At 37.8% G+C, this 23,876-nt stretch overlaps 1 protein-coding gene across 1 annotated transcript; it reads left to right on the top strand.

The window, feature by feature from the left end:
• Window positions 1-3,365: 3,365 nt before the first annotated feature.
• Window positions 3,366-23,198, top strand: LOC118821790 (G-protein coupled receptor family C group 5 member C-like). The gene is made up of 5 exons (XM_036590516.1): window positions 3,366-3,383; window positions 9,915-10,878; window positions 11,932-12,032; window positions 15,317-15,424; window positions 23,067-23,198. The coding sequence occupies exons 2-5, from the start codon at window positions 9,921-9,923 to the stop codon at window positions 23,196-23,198; spliced, it is 1,299 nt and encodes a 432-aa protein (XP_036446409.1). The 5' UTR covers window positions 3,366-3,383; window positions 9,915-9,920.
• Window positions 23,199-23,876: the final 678 nt, after the last annotated feature.

The raw sequence follows: 23,876 nt of genomic DNA, 5'->3' as shown, positions 1-23,876 counted from the left end.
TTTCAGAAGAGTCTCACTTTATATTAAGCATATCCACTAGTGTGCAGTTATATCAGATGTATATTTGTAAGCACAAGGCAATGGTGACTATAACAGAACAATAGTGGTGATCAGAATGCCTTTTGTAGGGAGACATTAGGTAGCAGTAGTATTTGCAGGCCAATTTGAGCATTCATGCTAAATAGAGCATGAGTAAATGCACAGCTGTAAACAGTGCATTACTCATATCACCAGAAAAAACAGACCCTTGTCTGTAGTGGGATGTCTTTGATGCATGTGTTCATGTTTGTGAGCTAACTGGAACATCTGTCCTACAATGTTGCAGAATGTTTTATGTATAGAGTTTGTCAGGAAGCTGCAAATAGTTGATCAGAAATAGTAAGCCACGTTATGTGTCTGGCTGATCAATGGCCAAAAACGATGTTCACAAAGAAACTGCAAAATATAATGAATGTTCACAAAGAAACGATGTTCACAAAACGATGTTCACAAAACGATGTTCACAAAGAAACTGCAAAATATAATGAATGCTCTGGGAGGGATGTTCACAATAATGCTAAGCAAGGAGAACATTTTTTGGGGGCCTTAGCACTAAAAGATAGAGGGGTCTGGGTCAGAGAACTAGAGTCAACATGGATGGCTGTAAGAGTGAAATAGCCAGTAAGGAATTGTTCACATGTCACTGAATCCAAAGTGGCTCTTTGTAAAAAATGTTATGCACTGTGCAGGAGCTGGTATTTTTATTCCTATGTAGTGCACTATGTAGGTAGTACAGAGTCATGTAAGATTCATCCTCCAGCGTGGGAAAAAGGATGTACAATACTTTGAGCTTAATGCTAATGTAAGACTGGAAATTGCATAGAGGCATTAATGGAAATTAACTTTGTTGTCACTGTTGGTATTTTGGTAAATAACATTCAATCACTTAAATTTTTTTTTTGCATTAAACACTGTTATATTATGATATGGTCATTATTAAATGACAAAAAGTTTATAAAACAACTGCAATATAATGCTGGGTGACTGAATGTTATCATTTTCCATCAGCAGTTCATTGTTTGGCAAAAATAGCATACTCTAAACAAACTGTATTTCTTGGCATAGTAATTGTTTCTCCTTATTATGATCAAAAATAACAAATCATATATTTAAAAAAAATATGCATTTCATCATATTTTATGTTGTCCGCAGTTTGCCATTTGAAGGCATGCGTGACAGTGATTTTATCATGTAAGGGAGTTTTAGGAATGCTTCACATTAGGCCTAATAACACCTGTACCTGTGATAAAATCACTGGAAATCAATGTCTCATGTGGCCTATTGCTTTAATTATACTTTGCCTACACTCAATGGCCATTTTATCCAGTACACCCACCATACAGGTGCGCTTTGCAAGTCTACTATTACTGAATGTACAACATCTGCTGCTACAGAATTTATCAGCTTCTTGCTATCTTATCTATAAACAAAGAAGGACCACCATAGGACTGCCGCTAACCAGAATATTTGGGTGGTGAATCATTCTCTGCACAGCAGTGACATCATTGTAGTGGCCTTTAGTGTGTGTTGGTACTTTACTCTGTCTACACTCTGTACTTTTTTTTCTCACTGAACATCTCAAAAAACAATAACTAACCCAAATGGGAGCCAAAGGAACTTACGGTTCTAGTTTTGATTTATTTTCCACCTGCTTGAGAGACAACTAATATAACCATGATTAACATTTTTGGTAATTTTATGCCACCTTTCTTGCTAGTTAGCTTAGCTTATTGGCTGACGTAAAACAACATATTGCACTGTTTTGCACTCACATACGCACAACATCCATGTGTAGAGACACATTACATGGCCAAAAGTATGTGGACATACTTCCTCCTAATTAGTTCGAGTGTTTCAGCCACACCCATTGATAACAGGCGCAATCTCCAAAGACAACCATTCGCAGTAGAATGAGTCATACTGAAGAGCTAAGTGACTTTAAATGGCACTGTTATGTCACAAGTCAGTTTGTGAAATTTGTGCCCTGCTAGATCTACCCCAGTAAACTGTGAGTGCTATTTTTGTGAAAAGGAAGCATTTGGGATCATTTAATAACAGCTCAGCCACAAAGCAGTAGACCACATAAACTCACAGTGTGGGGCCAAAGAATGCTGAAGTGCAAAGTGAGTAAAAATCACCTATCCTCTGTTGCATCACTCACCACAGAATACCAAACTGCCACTGGAAACAACATCAGTACAAGCAACTTGATTTGGATTTCAATTGAAATGGATTTCCATGGCTGGCAGTCGCACACAAGCCTAAGATCACTATGCGCAACGCCAAGCGCTGACTGGAGAGGTGTAAAGTGCGCCATCACTGGACTCTGGAACAGTGGAAATGTGTTCTCTGGAGTAATGAATCCATGTATGTGGTATGTGGCAGTCTGATGGGTTAGTGGTCTGAACCAGAATGCATAGGGCCAACAGTAAAGTTTGGTGGAGAAGGCATAATAGTCTGGGGATGTTTTTCACGGTTTGGGAGAGACCCTTTAGTTCCACTGAAGGGAAATGTTCATGCTACAGCATATAAAGACATTTTAGGCAATAACATGTTAACAACTTTGTCACAACAGTTTAGGGAAGCCCCTTTTCTGTTCCAGTGTGACTGTGCCTCTGTACACAAAGCGAGGTCCATAAAGACATAGTTTGACAAGTTTGGTGTGGAGGAACTACCATGGTCTGCACAGAGCCCTGACCTCAACCCGACTGAACACCTTAATTTTGGCCATAAAGTGTAGCACAGAGTAATGTTGCAGCCTTTGTTTGTTACAGATGGTGTAACCCTGTAATCCCTGATTAGGCAATAACACTGAAGTTCAAGGCTACCTTGAGAAAAACTATACTATGTTTGTTTCTCTGAAATATGACACTCTTGATAAGATTGTTTGTAATATGCTGTAAATTAAATTCACATTCATGTTGCCCTCTGTTTCTCTTGAGCTCCTGCCCCCAAAAAACACTGGCCTGGTCATAAAGCAGCTTTGGAGACATCCTGGTCCAGACTCCTACCGAGCAAACTTAGGGCAACAGTGGTAAGGAAAAGCTCCTTATGTGAATGAAAAAGAACCTTTGAGGAGATGTACCACTGAATGAGCTTTTATAGAGGATCATACAATATCTTGAATCTACTTACAAATCAAAGCTGAAGAGGGATGTGATGGTAGATTACTCATTAAAAATGTGAGGTTTTCATTGCAACAGGAGGGTGAATGTCACATGCAAATGGTCCAAAGTCGTCAAGCAGGTCTGGGGGCGGAAAGAGGGAGGGGGAACCATAACTGGAGTGGCACAGCAGGCAGGAGCATGCTTACAGCTCAAGAAAGAGACACAGCGGACTGTCAGGTAAGTTTAGAACGCACAGCATGTACATAACAATCATGCGTAATCATCATATGCAGTATTTCATTCAGCTAATTTGGAGAAAGGCCATCACTAGTACTACCAGGCTATTTTATAATCAAAGCAGAATTTAACTGGCAGCTAATGTGGTGATGATAATAAAAGGCTAATCAGGTCAAACTTTCTAGTTAAGGACACTGGACTCATTGCATTCTGGGTTTAAACTTGAACTTGTTTTTAAAATATTGATAGCAAAGCATTATGATACTCCAATCTGGAGGTGACAAAGGTATGAACTACTTTTTCCACGTTGTGTTAAGTATGTATTTATGGTTGGAAATATTTCACAGATGGAAGAAAGCAGCAATGGTAATGTTACATAAACATAAGAGATTAAGAATCAATACTGACACCAAAGTTTTTTACAGCCATGCTTGATAGAACTGAAAAGTCATGTGCAAAAGTCAGAGCACCCAAAATGGTTATTAAGCACAACTTATTAATTTTTCAGCATTAGAGAAGAAGAAGCAGAAAACATCTACAACAACAACTATTTAACAGAAAATTACATAGAAGCCTCAACAATTAAATATTATTTTTGAATTTTCAGTATTTAGTGTTCCACTCTTTGTCTTACAGTTTTCCTTTTTTCAGGAAACTTGCTTTCAGCTTTTCAAAGAAATCTGCAGGGATTTTTTTCCACACTTTCAAAGTTTAGTCTTAGAAGTTTGTTGTATTTTTTGCTTCTCACATTCCAAGCAATCCCAGAAACCATATTTACACAAGGAAATCACCCCTTATTAGAAGATATTTGCTTTTTATGTGGACAGTGTGTCTCCAAATAATATTTTACATTCTTTCAGTTTTCTCAACTTAGTAATTACATGATTCAGTCTACAAAGTCCTTCCCAAGACCCAACAGATCACTTAGAAATCACATTTGAGCGTGTGATGCATGTCTGCACGTTCTTGGTTATTTGGTGGCATCTAGTGGTTTGTTATTTAGTTGTCTTGGAGGGATAATGTCATTGTAGCCTGTCTTTTGGAGAATGACATTACTCAGGAGACTTCAAAATTGTAGAGATTTGGCAGTTCAAGTTGGCTTTTGACAAAATTCTTTTGGAACTTAGAGCTCCTTGAGAAGAGGCTGCAACCATTGCTGTGTATTTTGGAGGATGGGAACGCTTGTGTAAAGTCAGTTTGTTATGGGACAGGCCACGAGGATATTGCTTCATTTATCAGATGCTTCTACAGCAGCTTGCAAATGTGTGTGATAAGGAAGGATCGCTTAATAGCCAAGGGCTTATATAATATAAGGTTATATGAGAAAGAACTATAGATATACTCCAGTGATTTCTGGAACAGTTAATTGGGACAAATACAGGGAAATATAATAGATTATTTCTGAATTACTATATACCAACAGAGAAATCGTATAGTTTCTTAGTATATACACTTTTGATTGCAAACAGCAATTCCAGAGTATTTTTGGTAATGTTATCCAGGTAGTTAGCTATTTGCTTATATAGCGTATGGCACAGTGAGATCTTTGAGGTCTTCACAGAAAGTGGCGGTATGAAACGATGTGCACTGTAAGTCAAGAAACTTCATTTAATGTCTTTCTCATGGAATTTTTAATTGATCACAAGCATTTTTAAGTGCAATAATGATTTATAACATCATTTCATGGCTGTGATTTAGCTGTTGAATTAATTGCTTGTCAGTTAATAAGTAAAAACTTTTAAAAATATTATTATTATTATCATTATTATTATTATTATTATTATTATTACAAATAGTAGTAGTAGTAGTGTAACTTGGAAGTTGAAGCTGGGTGAGAGTTCACATGCTCTTTATTGCTTTATTCGCTAGGTGGCGCTGTAGGCTTTCAGGCTGCGCGTGAGACTGAAGCGTTACAAATAAAGAGTTGTCTTCATCAACCGACACTTTCGACGGATTACTTTTTCGATTCGTTTCTGACAGTGTAGTGGAGAAAAGCTCGAGCTGATACATGTACAGCTGTTTTGCTAAGTGTGGCTCTGTGTAGAACATTATATTGGCACAGTAGCTGTTGCTTCAGCACTTCATTATATATGATTCACCGCCTGTTCGAGCACTTCAGACAAACAGGGGTAAACAGCTGTTAGCCTCAGTCCGTTTCAGCGCCAGGTACGTGCTATACGTGACCTATTTATTCATTATTCAGCATTTATTTCTTTATACTCTTGTACTTTTAGCATACTATGAACACTGTGCAGTTACATCACTCTTTCTAAAAAGGGGCGAAGTGGCATTCAGTTCAAATTAATGTTTATGTCAGGCAAAAAAGTATTTTACTTTCATTCTGTGTTCTAAAAGACAGAAAGAAAACCTCTCAAATGCAGTTGAATAATTTATATTTCATATAAGATTTACAGCCGTATATTTCATATAAGATTTACAGCCGTTTCCACTGTAAAGGCTTTTATGTATTATTGCTATAATTTAGGACATAGTTAAAGTGGTCGTAATCACATAAAACTTAGTTTTAATATAAAATGCAATAGGAATTCATGCTATTTTCCGTTAATATTATATATTTAAAGAGGAATTTCACTGATTTTTTAAAAATAACTGTGTAATTCAATCATTGATACTGCTCATAATAGTAATTTTTTTTCAGGGGGATTTGTTTACATCTTGACCATTTAATTATGTCGAAATTCAGATATATTTTAAAGAGAGTTTTTCAGATTACACCCAAATAAACATAGCAAAAAATGTTACATAGGATAGATCAGCTGTATTTTACAATTTATATTAGATGTACATTCACTAAGATCTAATTAATCGTCAAAGGGATTTCTATCTTGTCTTTCTGTTCAGACCACAGGACACTTTCTCACAGGTCAAACCTTTGTGTGCTTTCTTGGATATGATTAGCATCTGGTTTTAGGTTTGTCATTTATGACTAAAAACTGTCTCTGTAGTATTTAAGCCAGATTTGGCGAACTGTATTCCTGGAGTGTCCAGCATTGTTTGGTGATTTTCCTGCACTAAACACACCTACTAAACCTGCCAATGAGGTGCTAAGTTGAATCAGGTATGACTGTCGTATTTTATTATCTTACGTGCTTGAGAAAAATAGTACAACAAAGTCTTGAAAGAACGTGATTGTATCTCAAAGCCACAAATTATGTAATGTAAGAGAACATGACCTTTTACTTGAGGTCACAAGATTATAAAGTTGTGGCCACTAGACAAGTATCGTACCTCTTGGATACAAAATTGGCTGTGAGATACTGTCATGTTCCCTCAAGGTATTCCTCCATACACCCTCTTCTCTTCCTCACCATTGAGTTTCCAATCATAGTGACTATGCTTGGGTTGAAAATGAATGATGTTCCCTCCAAAGATTTGCATACAGTTTAAGCTGCAGTGGCCTTGTGCATCCCCCACACATATGCATAGTGAAATGCATAAACACATGCATTTTCATCTCCATAGTCACGCTGTAGACTAGAGAGAATGAAATTTTGCTACTCCTCCCCTCAGTCAGAGTTACATGAAATTCAAAAACAGTTTTATAAATTTCAGAATCTGTGATTGATATCAGTCCCTGTTCCAAAGTTGCATGTGTAAAGTTAATAAGGTTCTATGCCATATGGTTTTACAGTTGTAATCAGTGTTAACTAAACATTGAGGATGGAAAAACAACAATGAATTACCATCAGTGCTAACTGGTACCTGGTAAGCTTTGGTTCACACTGAAAAATGGCAATGTTTAATCAGTTTTGATCTCAAGTTAAAGTGTAGACGAAAAAAGAACATTAAAACACTGTGTTCACTAAAATCCTGTGAGGAACTGATATTGTGCCACATTAAGTCAAGTCTTGTACACATTGGAACGAAATGTCGTTCTTCAGGCCCATGGTGCAGCACTCAACAGCAGCACCTTACACAGAACTACATAAAGTGCAGATACAGGATTCAACAAAGCAGCATATGAGTGGAGGAACTAGTGCAAACATTATCAACCCCAAACTGTAAGAAAGATTAAGGTAAAAGTGTCCCATAGCAGCATTCAAAGAATTAAAGAATTTAGTTCAGGTGTACAGTGATGGTTAAAGGGTGTGTGGTCAGTCTGGTGGATGACTGGAAGTGTCTAGGTAGAGACTTTATAAAGGAGGAGACAGGTAACTGGTTGGAAAATGAATGGAAAAGCCTGTAACACTCAACATGGCGTCTACGGATGCCCTTCAATTTAGATGAGCCGGTTAAGCTGTTTAGATGCTGGTTAAGCTGCAAGTGGGAAAAATTCACCCTTGTTGTAAAATCAGAACAAGCTGAGCTGGAGAAAGCTCCAATTTAATCAGTGATTTTTAATATGTTCCTTTTAGTTTGGGGTTTATAGGTCTCTCCCCATTTAAAGAGATTTTGTATGAATGGAAATAACTGCCCTGGGGTGTTGCCAACTTGGCTATTAGAAATTTGGTCTAGATTAGTCCTCGCTCTCTCAGGGCGTTTTCACACTACAGCTTTTTGCTAGACCCAGGAACACTCTCTCTATGAGTTCAGTACATTAGGTCAAGTTCGATCACTGTTTTCGAGCCTGGGAGCAGTCCAGAGAACCGATCTATGGTCCTCCTAAAATTCGTGGTCTGGGGTTTAGCTTCCAGTGAACTCTGGTGCGGAAGCTATCTGCTCCTGGCACCGCATGGGGGTTTAAGTTAATTCTGTAATGTGACTGCTTCAATTCATTGTGTCACTTCCCTTTCTAAGTTTCGTGATGACGGGGAAAGGTTCGTTGTGGACAAAAAGCGGTGTTCTTTGGCCCGTAAGTGTTTGTATTCAAAGACAATAATAAAGAGCAACAAATGGGTGAAGATATTGTCTACCATTTTGCAGACCTGCACACAGAAAAGTGACATACGGAATAGATCCATGGTTCGAATGGAATTCTTGTGTGTGAAAGCAAACCAACGATAATGAGCCCCTCCCCCAAGCGAGCCCAGAATCGGTCCTAGGTGTGGATGCAAGTATTTGGGACAAGTGTGAAAATGCCCTTAGTTTGCTCTCTTCATCCTCTGCAGGAAATGAGGTTGCTGCTGGGCTTTCCTGACTAGGCAGATGGTGTTGAGGGGGTCAACTCTGGAAAGGGTTCAGACTTCAGACTTATTATTGTCATATGCATGGTGCATTAATTTTATTAAGACAATTGTTAAGACAAGACTCCACCTAACTGTCCATACCTTACTAACATTTGTCCCCTATAAAAGGTAACTTTTTAAAAGAATAAAATAAATACCAGTATAAATCTGTGTCTAATGTGAGGAATATCACTACTGATCACTACTATATTACACAGACAGTGAAATCTAGACCCTGCCTTCCGCCCGATGACAGCTGGGATAGGCTCGAGCACCCCACCGCGACCCAGAAGGATAAGTGGTTTAGATGATGGATGGATGAAATCTAGAAAATCCACATAATGCATACAGATATAAAAGATGAAGAATAATGAAGAATGATAATTACTGTAATTACACTAAACACTAAAAAGTGCTTTTAAAGTATGATATTATTTAACAGCTTGTAAATAAAAATAGTCTTTTAGCCTAATAGTTTGTGCCCTCGTGATCCTATAACATCTCCCGGATAGCAGCAGACTTAAAGGGGAACCCCACCGATTTCGCAAAATTACCTAATGAATATAAAATCATTCAGAGTGGTTTGAGGTGAAATGCGCCTTTCTAGAGAAATTTACAGTCAAAATTGTTCACCATTGTAGTACTAGGAACCAGATGTCCGTATGTCTACACTACAAATATCACCATTTTATCTGCTATCCAAAATGACCATTGAACTTACATGTGTTTTATAAGGTTGTGTATGTCATGCTGATAATGGTAAAATAGTGCTAAATTCCGCACACCTTTTGTGTTGTTTGGGTTGGCACTGTTGCGTTACTTGGTGTCAGCAAAACTCAGAGATTACGTGAATAACATTATTCATCGAGCTGCGATAGATCTCAGTGGCACCTCGCTGTGCTTCCCAATAAACTGGTGAGCAGAGTAGCAAGTTGTTTGTTGTTGACACCATCAATTTCCATTCGCCCTGGGGTCTTCTGTTTCGGCGCCGACGGGTTTAGTCTTTCTCTCTTGTTTGCTTTCTCTTCTTCAAGCCACTGCAAGTCATTATTATGGTTCAAATCAGTATGGCTCTACGACATTTTAGAAACAGACCTTATCAAAGTCCTCCACATACTCTGTCATCTTCCAAAAATAGGTAAGAAAACTGTAAAAAGAAACTGTAAACAAAAGCCGCTGCTAGTGTTATATCCGATTCAGTTACTCCTCAAATTCCCTTTGACAAATCAGGTCCTCGGGCACGCGCATTCATTGAACAGAAAACAGCGTCAAGCAACACTGGAACTATGGAAAGCAAAAAGTATATATAGAAGCAAAATATTTGATTAACTGACCCCAAAAACTTTACTAAATAGATATTTAGTAAATACCCTAACGTAACATACTGCGTGCTGTCTTTCTGTAGGTTGGAATGTCTCTTGCAGTCACCTCAACGGCCATGAATTCCTTCAGCACCGCACCAGGAGGCTGTCCTTCCGCAATAGACCCCCGCTACTATACACTGTGTGACCTGAAGGCAGTTTGGGGCATTGTGGTGGAGGCGTTTGCGAGTGCTGGGATTTTAGCTTCCTTTTTGCTGCTGCTTGTCATGGTGTCAAGCCTACCCTTCGTTATTGACAGAAGAAGGAAGAGCGTGTTGGCTCTGCAAGTCACCTTCTTGATTTTCAGCTTGGGCCTCTTTGGCTTGTCCTTTGCTTTCATCATGGGACGGGACAGCACCACCTGCACAGCAAGGAGGTTTGTATTTGGAGTGCTATTTGCAGGTTGTTTTGCATGCCTGCTGATGCATAGTCTGTGGTTGGCACTACTGGATCGGCATAAAAAATGCCCACAGGGAAGGCTATTCTGGCTGGGAGCTCTTGGTCTTTGGCTGGTGGAAGTCATTATCAACACAGAATGGATGATAATTACACAGATGCCGCAAGACAATGCAGCAGTGATCAGAGGCGTATGTGATATTACCAATAAGGATTTTACCATGGCACTTATTTATGTCATGGTACTGTTGGTTGCTGTAGTACTAATGGCTGTGCTATCAATGACCCACACACACAAGTCATTCCGGCAAGACGCACTCTACATCCTGTTGACTGGGCTCCTCTCCTTTTCTATTTGGTTGGTTTGGATTGTGATGTATATTCATGGCAACAAGATTTTACAACATTCTAACTGGGATGATGCCACACTGGCCATAGCTCTGGTGTCTAATGGTTGGGTATTCCTCTTGATATACACCATTCCAGAAGTCTGTGCTCTCACCAAAGACATAGAAGATGTGGAAGTAAGCCTTGAAGGCCAACATTGCCTTTCAAGTATTAGAGTCTATGAGAACTTCCTGAGAGACCAGACAGATAGCCAGTTTGATACAGGTATGATTTCTAATACAATACTGCATGAATCTTTTTGAGTCTAGAGGAGTAATGTTCAGAAGTCTTCTAGTAAGCATATCTATAAGAGCTATCAGCATGTTTGCAAACCAGCAGTGCAAGTGCCTGTTGGTAAACGCTGTTATATACATCCAATAACCTGCTAACATCTACGTGTATCTGTATTCTTAGGGATCTGTTTTTCTTCAGCTCTCTGTTTTCTCAATATGATAAATGAAGTGAGCTTATGGAAAAGTTCCTAAAGTCATGACTGGGGTCATGGGGTAAACAAAGATAACGTTGGACTGTAATGCTCCTTTTCCTGTAATGCTTTTGTTTAAACTGATGGGCTGATGGCTTATTTTCTAAACTAGAACTAGGCTGATCAGCAGGCTAACAGGCTAAAAGGTAGCTAACAGTCTAAACAACTCCCCCATTAATATCATAGGCTTTGAAGTACATACTATATGATTTGCTGTAAATACTAAAGAATGTCATTTGAATGTCTTACATGCTTCAAATGTCTATATTTTAGACATATCTGCCTTAAGTAGCATAGAACCCAGGTTGAATCTCAGATGGTTCCCTTCTTTCTAGTGTGCTATGTAAATTAAAAAATTCTGGCATTTACACCCAAATAGTGCACCTTTTTTCCAGTATGAACTTGTACACACATGGCTGAATCCCAAATGACTGTTTGTTAGACATATTATTCACTATTTGGGTGCAGGAGCCAGTATTTTATTTGTGACTATGTAGGAAGCAGGGAGCCATCTGGGTGTAGAGAAATGGTCTGATCTAGACAGCAAGATTGTTGTTTCATCCATTTTTGTGCAATGGACTTTGCTTTTTTTCAAAAGTCAGTTAAAGTCAGTCAATTCATGAGTACTTATACTATAAAACATGATAGAATGATAGTCAGATTCCCTCTATGTTCAGTCACAGATTTTTTGCAGCATGTCATCTAAAAGTCTCTATATAACAGAATATCTCATATTATCTTTTAATGTGTCCAAGATGTCCCCTTGGTATTTTAATAAATGTTCTCCTTTCCAGCAAAGAAGTTGATATCACCCTATAGCGGGTATAATGGGCAGGTTCGCAGTCGTGTGTACCAGGCTACTGAACTCGCCATCATAAGCAAGGGACCAATCAATGTGAGTATGGTGTAAATCAGGGTCAAGTCGTGAAGCTGCAACTTTAAAGACAGTAACTCCAGTTTTTATTTGAAAGCATTCATGGAGCAGATCATGTCTAGCACTTTTTCTTTGCCTTGCAGCTCTAAATTAAACTCAATCAACATGTTGGTTAGACACGTCATAGCCAAATTTAAGAGCCACTGTTTGTCATCCAGCTGGGCACATTCTCTATGGCTTGAGATGTGAAGAAACTCTTTGATGTCAGTTAAAAGATCCTATAGAAATTTCCCTATACTTAGCCATCTGTATGTAGCACAAGATTAGAATGCTCTTTGCCAGCTTTTTCCATGTATGAACGAAATAGCCGTCTCTCCAGAGGTGTTGCCTGAATCAAACAGGTGATTTTTGTTGACATATCCATCACTTCGGGTATGTTTAACATTCTTGTGCATAGTGCCTGTTGGTGGACTATACAGTGATAATTAAGGAAGTTTGGGAATGCTTTGTCCTTCCTGTATTTGGTGATAAACCCATTTATGTGACCCACTATTGCAGTGGCGCTGTCAGAAGTGATGGATACAAGCTTAAAAATTGGCACCTGGGTTTTGTCGATAAACTCCTTGAATGCACAAAAAAATGTCTTCTCCTCTTGTGCAGGTAAAACTGCAAGAAGCTCCTCTTTAGATATTATGTCATCAAATACTATTCTGATAATAATCTTCAGCTGTGCAGTAGTGATGACATCTGTTGACTTGTCAAATTAGAGTGAAAGGACATACAGTTATTTATATCTTTTTTGCTGCACTAAATCCCTTGCCATGATCTCGCAGCGTTGCATAGGCCTAACTGTGCTTTTTGACAACTGGAGAGCTTTAATAGCTGAGATTGTCTCTGTTTTGTTTTTAAAATCCGGAAACAACAAGTCTGTTGCCTCAACTAAGGCCTCTTTGACCATCTTTCCATTCTGAAATGATTTCTTGTGTTTCACGATAATATGACTCACCCGGAATGATGCTACGGTATCAGCTTTTGCTTTTGAGCTGGGCTTTGTGAAGATTGACTGCTGGGCAGTTACTTTTAATTCTTGCACTTTTTCTTCCTGAGTTCATTTTTAGCTGGGTATTCATCGTCATAGTTTCTGTGTATAGTTGAAAAATGTGTTGTTCCCCTTCTTTGGAAGTGCGATGGCTACTTAGCAAATCAAGCAGATGAGTTTCACATTGTAACAAAAAAGTTTAGATTGCTAGAGAGGCAAACTCACAGCAGTGCTTTTTATGGGCAGTGGAATAGCTATGCTAACAGCAATACATTAAAGAGACAGTGGCCACATTTCACGCTAATCACGTTGACCTGCTGACTGCCAGAAAGTGTTGGAATTTGACACCCTGTTTAATTGTAAAGGAACGTTAAATGAGGTGCCGTCCACCAACATGTACTGTTTACTAGTTGATCGTGATCGACGTATTAGGCACCCCTGGTGTAAATCATTCATTGGTCAGAGGGCTATTTCTTTAAATGTGACCATACACTGATCTGCCAGTTTATTAGGTAGTGAGAAGAAACGACACTTTTGCTTTTGTTACTTAATACCTAACTATATGCTTCCAGAGCATATATCCACTTCATATTTACACATATAATGGCCCATTCAACAAAGCATGCAGTCAGATCTGATCGTAAAATGTGCAAGTAAATTTCACAGACCGTTTTGTGTTTCATCTTTGGTGTATCTGTATATATATGGTGTATCAACCTTATCTCTTAGGAGTTAGGGGACCAGATATTAAAAGTCAACAGTTGTGTAATGAAAGTCCAATCAACGTCGACCAATTGCTGATGGCGTCATGAATAAAACAACAGGACAAGGGAATGCTTTGCAACAAACTTTAAAAATCTGACTTTAAAAATCCATGACAAAGGTCATGACTCCACAGGTCAGTAGAGTGTGTCTTTTCCAACCAGCCCTGGATCGCATTCCTGGCCTTCAAGTTACCAATGATACAGTCCCCGGAATCTAGCATATTTGTATTTGACACCCTACGTGTCCTGCTGAGATGCTTGCCCATGGCGAACTTCTGGAGAAGCAGAAAAATTAAGAGCGCCGTAACTTCGTTTAACTTCAAACTTTACAGGACTACAGGGCATAATGCTCCTTCTCCAATGACATATGACTATTTTATTGTCATCTTTGGCAAACCAGAGATAACGACGTTTGATATCTGATCTTTGAAGCACTGTAGTTCGATTAAAAAATGGTAGAACGAAGCCAAACTCCATAAGTAAGTAGAGCATGACGTGTCCTTTCAAATGAGCTCTGGATCGCATTGCTAGCATTGTGAAAAAGTCAGACGCTATGTAGTTCATGTCATTCAGAGTGGTCAAATCTGCACTCTTTGTATGCCACTTTGATTAATAAGGGTTAATGTCTTTTGACTTTGTACTTCCGAACAAAAAAACATTCCAGTTATTTAAGCTGCAATAATAGAAACAAATATATCAGTGCAAAATATGTGCAAATTACAGCTAGTGTCATTATAAAAGATTTCAGTTTTAACAAGTAGGAAGTGGGTCTGGGAGCATGCTCCCCTAGGAGGATGTTTTTAATAACAATATCTGTTCGTCATGAACTTTTAGGGTAGTGGTAGCGCAAAATGTATCAAAAAGAAGATATGTTTCTTCAGACTTAAATATTGTAACACAGATCACAGATCAAGCACAGGTATTAAAGTGAAGCAGCGCTATCTCCTCTGTCTTAGATAAGCTGCAGGTCCTAAATGTGGTATTCAAATACACAGATTACAGATCAGTTCAGTCTCAGTTTGTGCAACCAGACAGAATGTGTTTGTGTTCTAGTTGCACTTACATGTTTAAAAGTCTAAGTGACAAAGTCAGTGTGACATTAAACAGCACAAAAATGACATTTTCTCAATTATTTTTGTACCTTGTCTCACAAATGAGGATATATTAAGAGCCCCAATAAGAATGCACTAATATGTCTCTTCCATAATAATATCTGCTCAGTGGTGGCTCTATGGTGGTCCCTTTCCATTGACAGATGTGGAAGAGGGGAGATGATAAATTGTGCAGCAACAGATTGATATTGATATTTATTTGCAAAGTGCATCTATATGTTAAGTATACCTGACAAAATGATCAGTGAATGTAACTAAATGGTACATATGTATAACAATCTGACAACACAGTGTGTGGTCTTATGTAAAAGATGTACTGGGGAATATGCAAAACGTTCCATCAAGTTAATCTCATGGGTTGATCTTTCCCGTTTCTCCTCTGCATGAAAGGAAATCTCCCATGAGGAAGTGCTGCCTAGCGCAACAGCTCCACCTCTGGTCCCAGGCAGCAGCAGTCCTCTGCCTAGCGATAACCTTTGTCTCCAACAGTTCAGAAGTGTAAGTGTACATGCTGCCTCAAACAACAGCTCCAGTTAATGCTATTAGAAATGAACAAACATGTCTGACAGTGATTTTATCATAACCCTGCTTTTAATAAATTGCATCAAAATACAATATGTTAAAATACACTAATGAATTACAAACAAAAAATGTGTTTATTTAAATGGAAATGAAAAGCAAGAAAAATTATGTCCATGTTTAATATAATCACAATAAACAGTTATTTTTTATCTTTTATATAATAATAATAATAATAATATTAATAATAATAATTTATTTAAATCTTTCATATGTATTTATTTCAACTTTATTTTTATTGGGTTTTCACAGGGTTACAATAAAATCACTGCTCACCAAATCAGTCCACTTAGATTTCACGTTATGTACTTTATTGGTCCTACAAGGGAAATTTGTCATTTTGCTATGCCCAATCTGGGAGCAGCACAGTGTTGTTAGCAGAGCAGTGCCGCCTGGCGGCAGTGGGGGGTTAAGTGCCTTGCCCAAGAGCACAGCCAGGCATATCTAGTCAGTTGTGGGATTTGAACCTGCAACCTTCCGGTTGATGGCTCACTTCTCCTACCACTAGGATACCATGCACATGCAAGAACATGACAAGGTGTCTGGGGGAAAAAGAAGTTAAAAGTTAAAAGAAGAGAGCAAAAAGGAAGTAGCAAAAAGAAAAAAAGTGAGGCACATCTTGACTGAGGGCACTTGACCATTACATTACAATAATATACTTTGTTTCGTCCTAGTATTTAATACATGCATGCTGTTTGCATCAAAGGTGTCAGAATATATATTCAACAAGTTAACACTGGGTGACAAGGAATTCTTGGTATATGTTGTGTATATTTTATGAATTCTTTTCTAATAAGTTTAAATCTTTTCACAGTCCCAGAAAATATGCATTACAGGGCCTACACAACAAAATAATTTCAAGGGATTATGGTACAATTATGTTCCCTGACTAAAGGTACTGAGATGTACACTTGAGGGTACCACCCCATTGACAGGAGGGGTACAGCCCCAGTGTCTGGTCCATACCTTTTTTCTGAGAGTGTAGTGAGTTAATGAGTTAATAAATAAATTAAAAGAGAGTGAAGTAAAACTCAGTCTCTTGGGGTGAGTTGTTAGCCCTTAGCCTAGTGTGGAGATTTGCCAGCTTTCCATGTGTACCGTCTGTGGTGCTTCTTGCTCAGCCAGCTGTGATGCCACGGTCTCGGCCTACAAGCTGAGAGGCTCTGCAGTGTCTTAGCTAAAACTAATAGTGTGAACAGCATGTAATATTTACTAAATTCCAGCAGTGTCTGATGGTTGTTGATTAAAGCTCGAGTGTAAGAGACGCACATGCAAGACAAATGACTTTCTGAGGTAAGACAACATTCAACATGTTTTTGCCAGGCTTGCAGAAGCCACTATGGGGTTTACATACACTCGCCTTTATCTTGTTAGGGTTGGAAAACGATATTGACATCTGCCTATATATTGTTTACTATTTCACTCAATAAAAATATATATTTTTTAAAGATTTACTTCAGTTAAATATGGTTCTTATTTAAAGTGAAGGGACATCCAGAATAATATGCTACTGTTAATCTACAAAAAAGGTTTACTTAATCATCCAAATTGTTTTATTTGAAAAAATATACATAAATACACTGTACTTATCATCGATACAACATTACATGGAAGTACATTACAAAATTAAAAAAAAAAAAAATTGATACATTAAAGTTAGTTTTAATTTGGTCAAATGATCTAATTGTAATTCCTTTAGACACCCATATAGGAGGCCAATGTTCCTAGTCTGTGGAGGAAAGTCTGGATTATGGGCAACACAAAAAACAGTGTTAAGCCAGGCAACATAGTTAATTTACAAGAAATTCGCCACAACATATGGCGGCTTATTACATTCATAAAACATTTACAGACTAGGATATTACTAAATAGGGGAGAGCTGGGCACAACCTAACACAGGTGAAAATGTAATAGGGATATTTATGTAGTTTTGGTCATGTTCTTGTGTTCCCATAGCAATGTCATCTGTGAAATTTGACAGCAATCTAACACCCTGAAGACTGTCTTTGTACCATAGAAGTAACTTTTTAAAAAAAAATTTTTGATTACTTGACACATACATTAATTTTATTTAATCTTCATCTTCGTGGGGTACACTTTCAGAAAAATAGGTACAAAACTATCACTGGGGCAGTACCCCTCCTGTCACTGGGGTGGTACCCTCAAGGGTACGTCTCAGTACCTTTAGTCAGGGAACATAATTGTACCATAATCCATTGAAATTATTTTACAAGGTACAAATACATACTTTTCACAAGGAAAAACCTATTTAAAGTACACAGTTGGACCTTAAAACCACTGTTGTATCTTTGAGGGCACAATTACATTGTTTGTAACTTGATGCACATAAAATGTACCTGCACAGAACCTTTATTTCTAACAGTGTAATATAGCATAGTTTTGAACAATATAAGCACCTCAGTAAGAGCTATCTAAGCCAAAGTACAACCTCCATGCAGCATGGTAATTGAAACACAGTGTTACAGCGTGAAGTTTTTATCCACAGATTCAACAAGAAACAGACAGTTATGTAAATAAATATAAACATAGTCATGTAAATAAAAACATTTATCATGCTTTTATATTTGCTCTTCTACTTGGAAAAAATATGTTTGCTCAGGTTGACACAGCTTCTTTTCCCTGATCATATACATTTTGATGCAGATATTCTGTACTAAAGATGTGTATTGATTCAATTGATTCAGTTCAATTGATGTGTGTCATAAATGTGAATATGTAAGTATTTTACAAAGACTTTGATGTCTCTCAGCCAAACAGATTTTATAACTGGTATGATCAGTTTTATAATGTGAAACGTGCCCCTCATATTCTCAGACAACTGTTCTGACTTTGTGGTTTTGATGTGGTACAGGTTAGTTTCATCTTAGGTTAATTTATATTTTGTATAGAGCATGTTTAATGCACAGTATCAGCTCAGCATAATTCAGTATAAACACCACTGGCTTCAGTCAGAAGTGCTCAAATATTATTTGTGCAGTGAGTCTTTATTACACCACCACTGATAAAGATATAATGCAGAATAAAATACGCTTTTAAAAGGGCTTTTATTCTAATGAATTTTAATATTCCTCTAAACAGAGTGCACTAATGTGACCCTTGGATCATTCTCTCGATTCCTCTTACTCGCTGTGTGGACATGTGTATGGATCCTTTTCTCGGTGATCACTTTGTTAATTAACCACTGTTACAGTTTTCAAACTTCTTGTTTATTGCATTTATCCATTTTTCATCAACCATTCAATGCTGTTGTTATTTCTTTGCTTTTCTCTACAATAATGAATAACAAATATATTTTCACTCTTTCCAAACTTCTAAAAAATGATGAAAGGATTTTACCTAAAGCAGGGCTGCCCAAGCTGTTTGTTTTGGGGGTCCGAAGTGTAATGTTTATGGTGAGGACAAACAAGACAAAATATTTACAGGTTAATAGAGTGTACCTGGCTAAAGTGGAGAGAAATCATTTCAATTAATTTAAGAAAGACAAGAAATTTTAAAAGAAAGAACAAGAAGTTTTAAAAATACATGATCTCTCATTGGCTGAGAGAGAGTGGGGGTTTAAGTACTTGGCAGGTGTGCCAACTCAAATGTGCCAGTAATTTTTACTGGTAAAAAGGATCATTCAGTGCTAACTGTCAAATGTTGACAAGTATTATTATTATTATTATTATTGTTATTATTATTATTATTATTGTTGTTGTTTTTATTTAGCAATAATAACAGTTGTAGTAGTAATGGTATTTTAGAATAATGGTGTTAAAATCTGGGTTGAGGCCAGTTCAGATTAGCTTTGCTAGTTCAGCTGAAGAGATTTACTTACTTAAGTATTTACTGACATTTATCTTAAGAAGAAGTTCAAAGCAATAATTAATTCATTCATCTTGTGGATGGACAGCAATCTTAAGCAAATCAAACCTGAACTGATTGAACTGGCCCCATTCCAGGATTACAATAAAAGCATATTTATTTTTCTACACGTCTGAGGATAATATGTAGCTTATCTGTGATGTTAATTTTCAGCTTTTTCTTTTAACTAAACAATATATAGTTGTATGCAAAAGATTGGACACCTCTGGTCAAATGACATCATTTGATTTTCTGAATGTAAATAGTTCACGTTCTACACACCACACACTTAATTTAAAATACTGGGGAAAAAATAAAACAAATTGTGGCCTGTGCAAAGGTTATGGCGCATTTTATATTTTACAAACAGGTTAACCTCAGCAAATAAATAGAAACTGTGCATTATCAGAAAAATGCCGTATTTAAGATGTGGATGTGTTAACTTACTTTCACTCTTTATCGAGGGCATTCAAACATTTGCATACGACTGTATCTGGGTCTTATTTTCTTCATGATCACACAGAACTGTAGATACACTTCTTTTCTATAGAAAGGACAATCTGTTGAACTTGTTGATTTGCATGTGTTTTCATAGTGTGCAACCATATGATTTTAGTCTCTCAATGTTAGTGAGGAAATGGTTCTCATGCCACGTCAACATATTAAAGACTGTTTGACACATACATGACTCCTATCTGTAGTTTGACTGACCACTGTTGATTGTATCATTGCACCTTTTGAAGTCATTACCGAAAAAAGCTTAAGAATGAGACCTACACAAAAAGAACTATACCAGGGGTAACCAATTCCAGTCCTAGAGGGCTGAGGCACGTCTCACAAAGCAGGATTTCTTGCTGAGCCAGATAGCTTTAAGCTTAGTTTGATCTAACACTGGTCAGACTCTATTGAAATGTAGCCCTCCAGTACTGGAAATAAAAACCCATGCACCTGGAGGACAAGACGTTTAGATCAGTGGTTTCTAACTCTGGTCCTGGAGAACCCCTGGCTCTACATCTTTTAGTGTTTTTTTACTCTAACAGATCTACAAATCAGAAAGGCCTTGTTAAATAGCTCACAAGTTGAATCAGGTGTGCTAGTATGTGTGTTTAAAGAGCTTCTAACTTATTGTTACAGAGTAAATCCAAATAAAGAGACTCCAAGCGTGTTGAGCTGTTCAATGATGTTAAATAAGCAGCAGTTTAAAAAGATGCTTCACATGACTTGGATGAACAATGTGTTAGCCTCATCTCCTAGCACTGTTAGTATTCTGTAATTAGCTAGACCTACCTAGCTATAGACCTAGCTTCAATATGGCGACATCTTAAAGAAGGTAAGGTTCTTTTTCACTTTCCTGTTGAATGTGCATCAAGGGAATGGTGGTGCGGCTTGTTGACCATATGAATGGTTGAAGGATATTCTTGGGGAACATTGTTTTCTTAAAGATCTGTTTGGTAATGATCTATTTCTACATGGTCATGTGTCTATTCATCTAAATGCTGACATGATAAGAGTATGTGCTGACAAGGCTGGCTTGAATCTGACCAAAAGGTATCAAAGAGGAAATAACTCTTGGGTTTTACATCCACCTCTTTTGAGAATTTTGAAAATGTGCCACAAATCTGAAAAAACATATCTAAATATAGCGAAGAATATTGTGCACTTGGATGAAGTGGTTCATCAATGGAAGACCAATGCAAAAAAATTACATTAGTGGGTGATGACAAAGTGGAATTGCAACTGAGCCCTCATTAAATTCTTTCCATTAAACCGTAGTTCATGGAAGCGCTTGAGCAATTTTTCTGTTCCTTTACTGACTGCCGAATGGAACCAATTTAGTGGTGGGGCTGATGGCAGTATTTACAAGGCAATTACGGATGTCTGGATGTGTTATCATTGGCAATAAAGCATAATTGGGACTTAAAAATAACATATTGAGTTTGTATGAATCAACAGATTCAGCTGATTTTTTTAAATAACTTGATTTGGAAGCCATTGACTGCTCATTAACATTATACTGTCAAAATGTCAACAGTATGGCTATCTTTAGGTGTTACACGAAATATTAGTGACTGCACTTAATCTCCACAAAAACTAGTTAAAGTCTAACCAAATTCTTTCAGGTGACGTATCATCAGGGTTAGGATAGCTACTGAAAAATTTCCCAAAAGTTGTAGCTAGCACAATTTAACTATTTCTTAGCTACTTTTTGAAGAGTAGTGCACCACTTTTTAGCTACTTTCAAAGCGTGATTGTCAGAATGATTCTGAATCTCCACCTGACACACCAAACAAGCCCAACTGATAATGTGAACAAGACACTGCATTTAATCATTGCCAGAAAGAAACATACAATTGAAAAGCTGCAAATATACAAAAAGATCACAAAAAAATAAGTTTAAGTGTAACCAACAATGAAACTTACACAACCAAAGGCATGATATCCAACAAAGATTTAGACTAAAGGCTAAGTCAAAAAGGTTTTTCATTTCAGCAAGATGTGTACAGACATGACATTCAGAGACCTTTGTTAAACTTCAGCAACACTTTAGCCTCAAAATCCCCATCATTGACCCTGGTTCTGTTTGTGGTGAGAATCTGGCCTGAATAATCTCTCCACTGCTGCAGAGCTGTTGCGGCTCCACAGCAGAACTAGATTTTTAGGTAAAATAACATAATCCTCTTTTGCTGTAAAGTTGTTATAACACACAATTCTAGCACAGTTTTCACAATAAATGGTCTTAAATGCTGGAGTTAATGCATAACTGCTAATTCAACCTTTAACGCTAAAGACTGACGCACAGACTGCTGGTCACACGGCAACACAGACAACAAAAAGGCAAAGAGAAAGATTTAAGACGAACATCGATGATTTGGAGATGAATGGACTTATTTGCATTTATAAGCACTCAGCTGGTTTCCTCACACGTTTAATCTGCAACAACTCGTGAAGCTGAAGTCAACTTCTCATTCGAATTCTCCAGTTCCACTTTAAATTGTACAATCTGGCGCCTCAGGCACCATTTAAGGTGGAACTGGACAATTTGAATGAGAACCAGGAGAATGAGAAGCGACTTCAGCCTCGCAAAAAGTCGAACATTGAGAGACATTTTACAAGAAACTCGCGGAAAGGTTTTCTGAGATGCGAGAAAAGACGATACAGCTGAGCTAAAGGTTAAAGCAGAGCAAACTAAGTCTGCGTTTTCGTTTATTAAATTTTTAGCCTATACTAGCACATAAGCACATACTGAGACATACTTACAGCCAAGATAGTAAAATTGACATAAAATGTTGTGCCTCCCAAGGTGGTTTCATTTTTTGTTGAAAGGACATGGCTCTTCCTAACATTTCGGTTGCCGACCCCTGTGCTAAGACTACTAGTAAGGGGTGATCAGCGCGTGACCCTTTGCTTGAGCTGTCCGCAGCTCAGTCAGGCTTGCACAGTCGCCACCTGGCGTTTTATCTTCTTCGGGCAAAAAAGCTTGCCACTGTCTGGTGTAGACATTGTCTATCTTTCCTTATATGACCTTTACAGATGTAGAAACATTAGAGCCAAGAATATATATGTGATTAACAAACAATATGAAATGTACATACACGAATTTCTCATCGTTAGACTTGCTGAAAGCAGCAGAACGAGAAACGAAAGCGCGTCGGTGTAGCTTACGCAGTCTGCGTAAAACGCTCGTGCATGTGAACAGAAACTGCGAAAGAGCGCCCTCGACGGTCACAGAATTCGGTGTAACACCTGGTTCTGCGAGGCTTTACCAGGTCGAGAAGGATCTGACTGCAGCGCCGCAGAGCAAATTTACAGTGGAACGCATGCGCAGTAGGACAGCGCAATCGTGCCATGTGAGCGTTCCCATTCGTATTTCAACCACTTGCCGGTGTTACGGTAAATTCAGATCCCCCTGTTTTCCCCTCATTGCGCATGTCGAAATCATGACGTCCTCAGCTGAGGCTGTGTAGCGGGACCTAGGCTTAATTCGTTCGTGTTCGTAATGTTCCTCGTGGTAATTTTGTTATCATCCTCGGGGTAAGCTAAATTTTACTTCGTTTGTGAAATGTTTTGTAATTAAAGGCATGTTGAGATGTATAAAATGTGAATTTAATGCTCAAACAGTAGGGGCGTAAACTTGCTAATGCTAGCTTTCGCTCCATTTTAGCCATAGATATACATACCTAGATGCCGCTTTGAGTCCAGACAGTCCAGAGGCACAGAGAACCTGTTGATGTGATTGTTTTTTTTCCTGGTTTTATATTAAGCTTATTTTATTTAATAGTCTATTTAGGAGATCTTAACTTTATGTAGTAGTTATTTATTTATAATGGTGATTAATGCTTTACAGCTAGGTAAGTATAGCATTCCTTAATCCGTGTAGATATTCATAATTCTTATTCGCCAGCTTCTTGTTCGAATTTTCCCGTTTCACCTTAAATGGTGCATCAGCGAGCTTCTTGTTTGATTTTATTTTTATGTGTATTAAGATTAGAAGTGATCCACACATTGA

The sequence above is a fragment of the Colossoma macropomum genome, unplaced genomic scaffold, assembly GCF_904425465.1.
Source record: "Colossoma macropomum unplaced genomic scaffold, Colossoma_macropomum, whole genome shotgun sequence".
In the NCBI taxonomy this organism is placed as follows: Eukaryota; Metazoa; Chordata; class Actinopteri; order Characiformes; family Serrasalmidae; genus Colossoma; species Colossoma macropomum.
The sequence above is the reverse complement of the archived record's forward strand: the minus strand, read 5'-3'. Positions and strand labels throughout refer to the sequence as shown.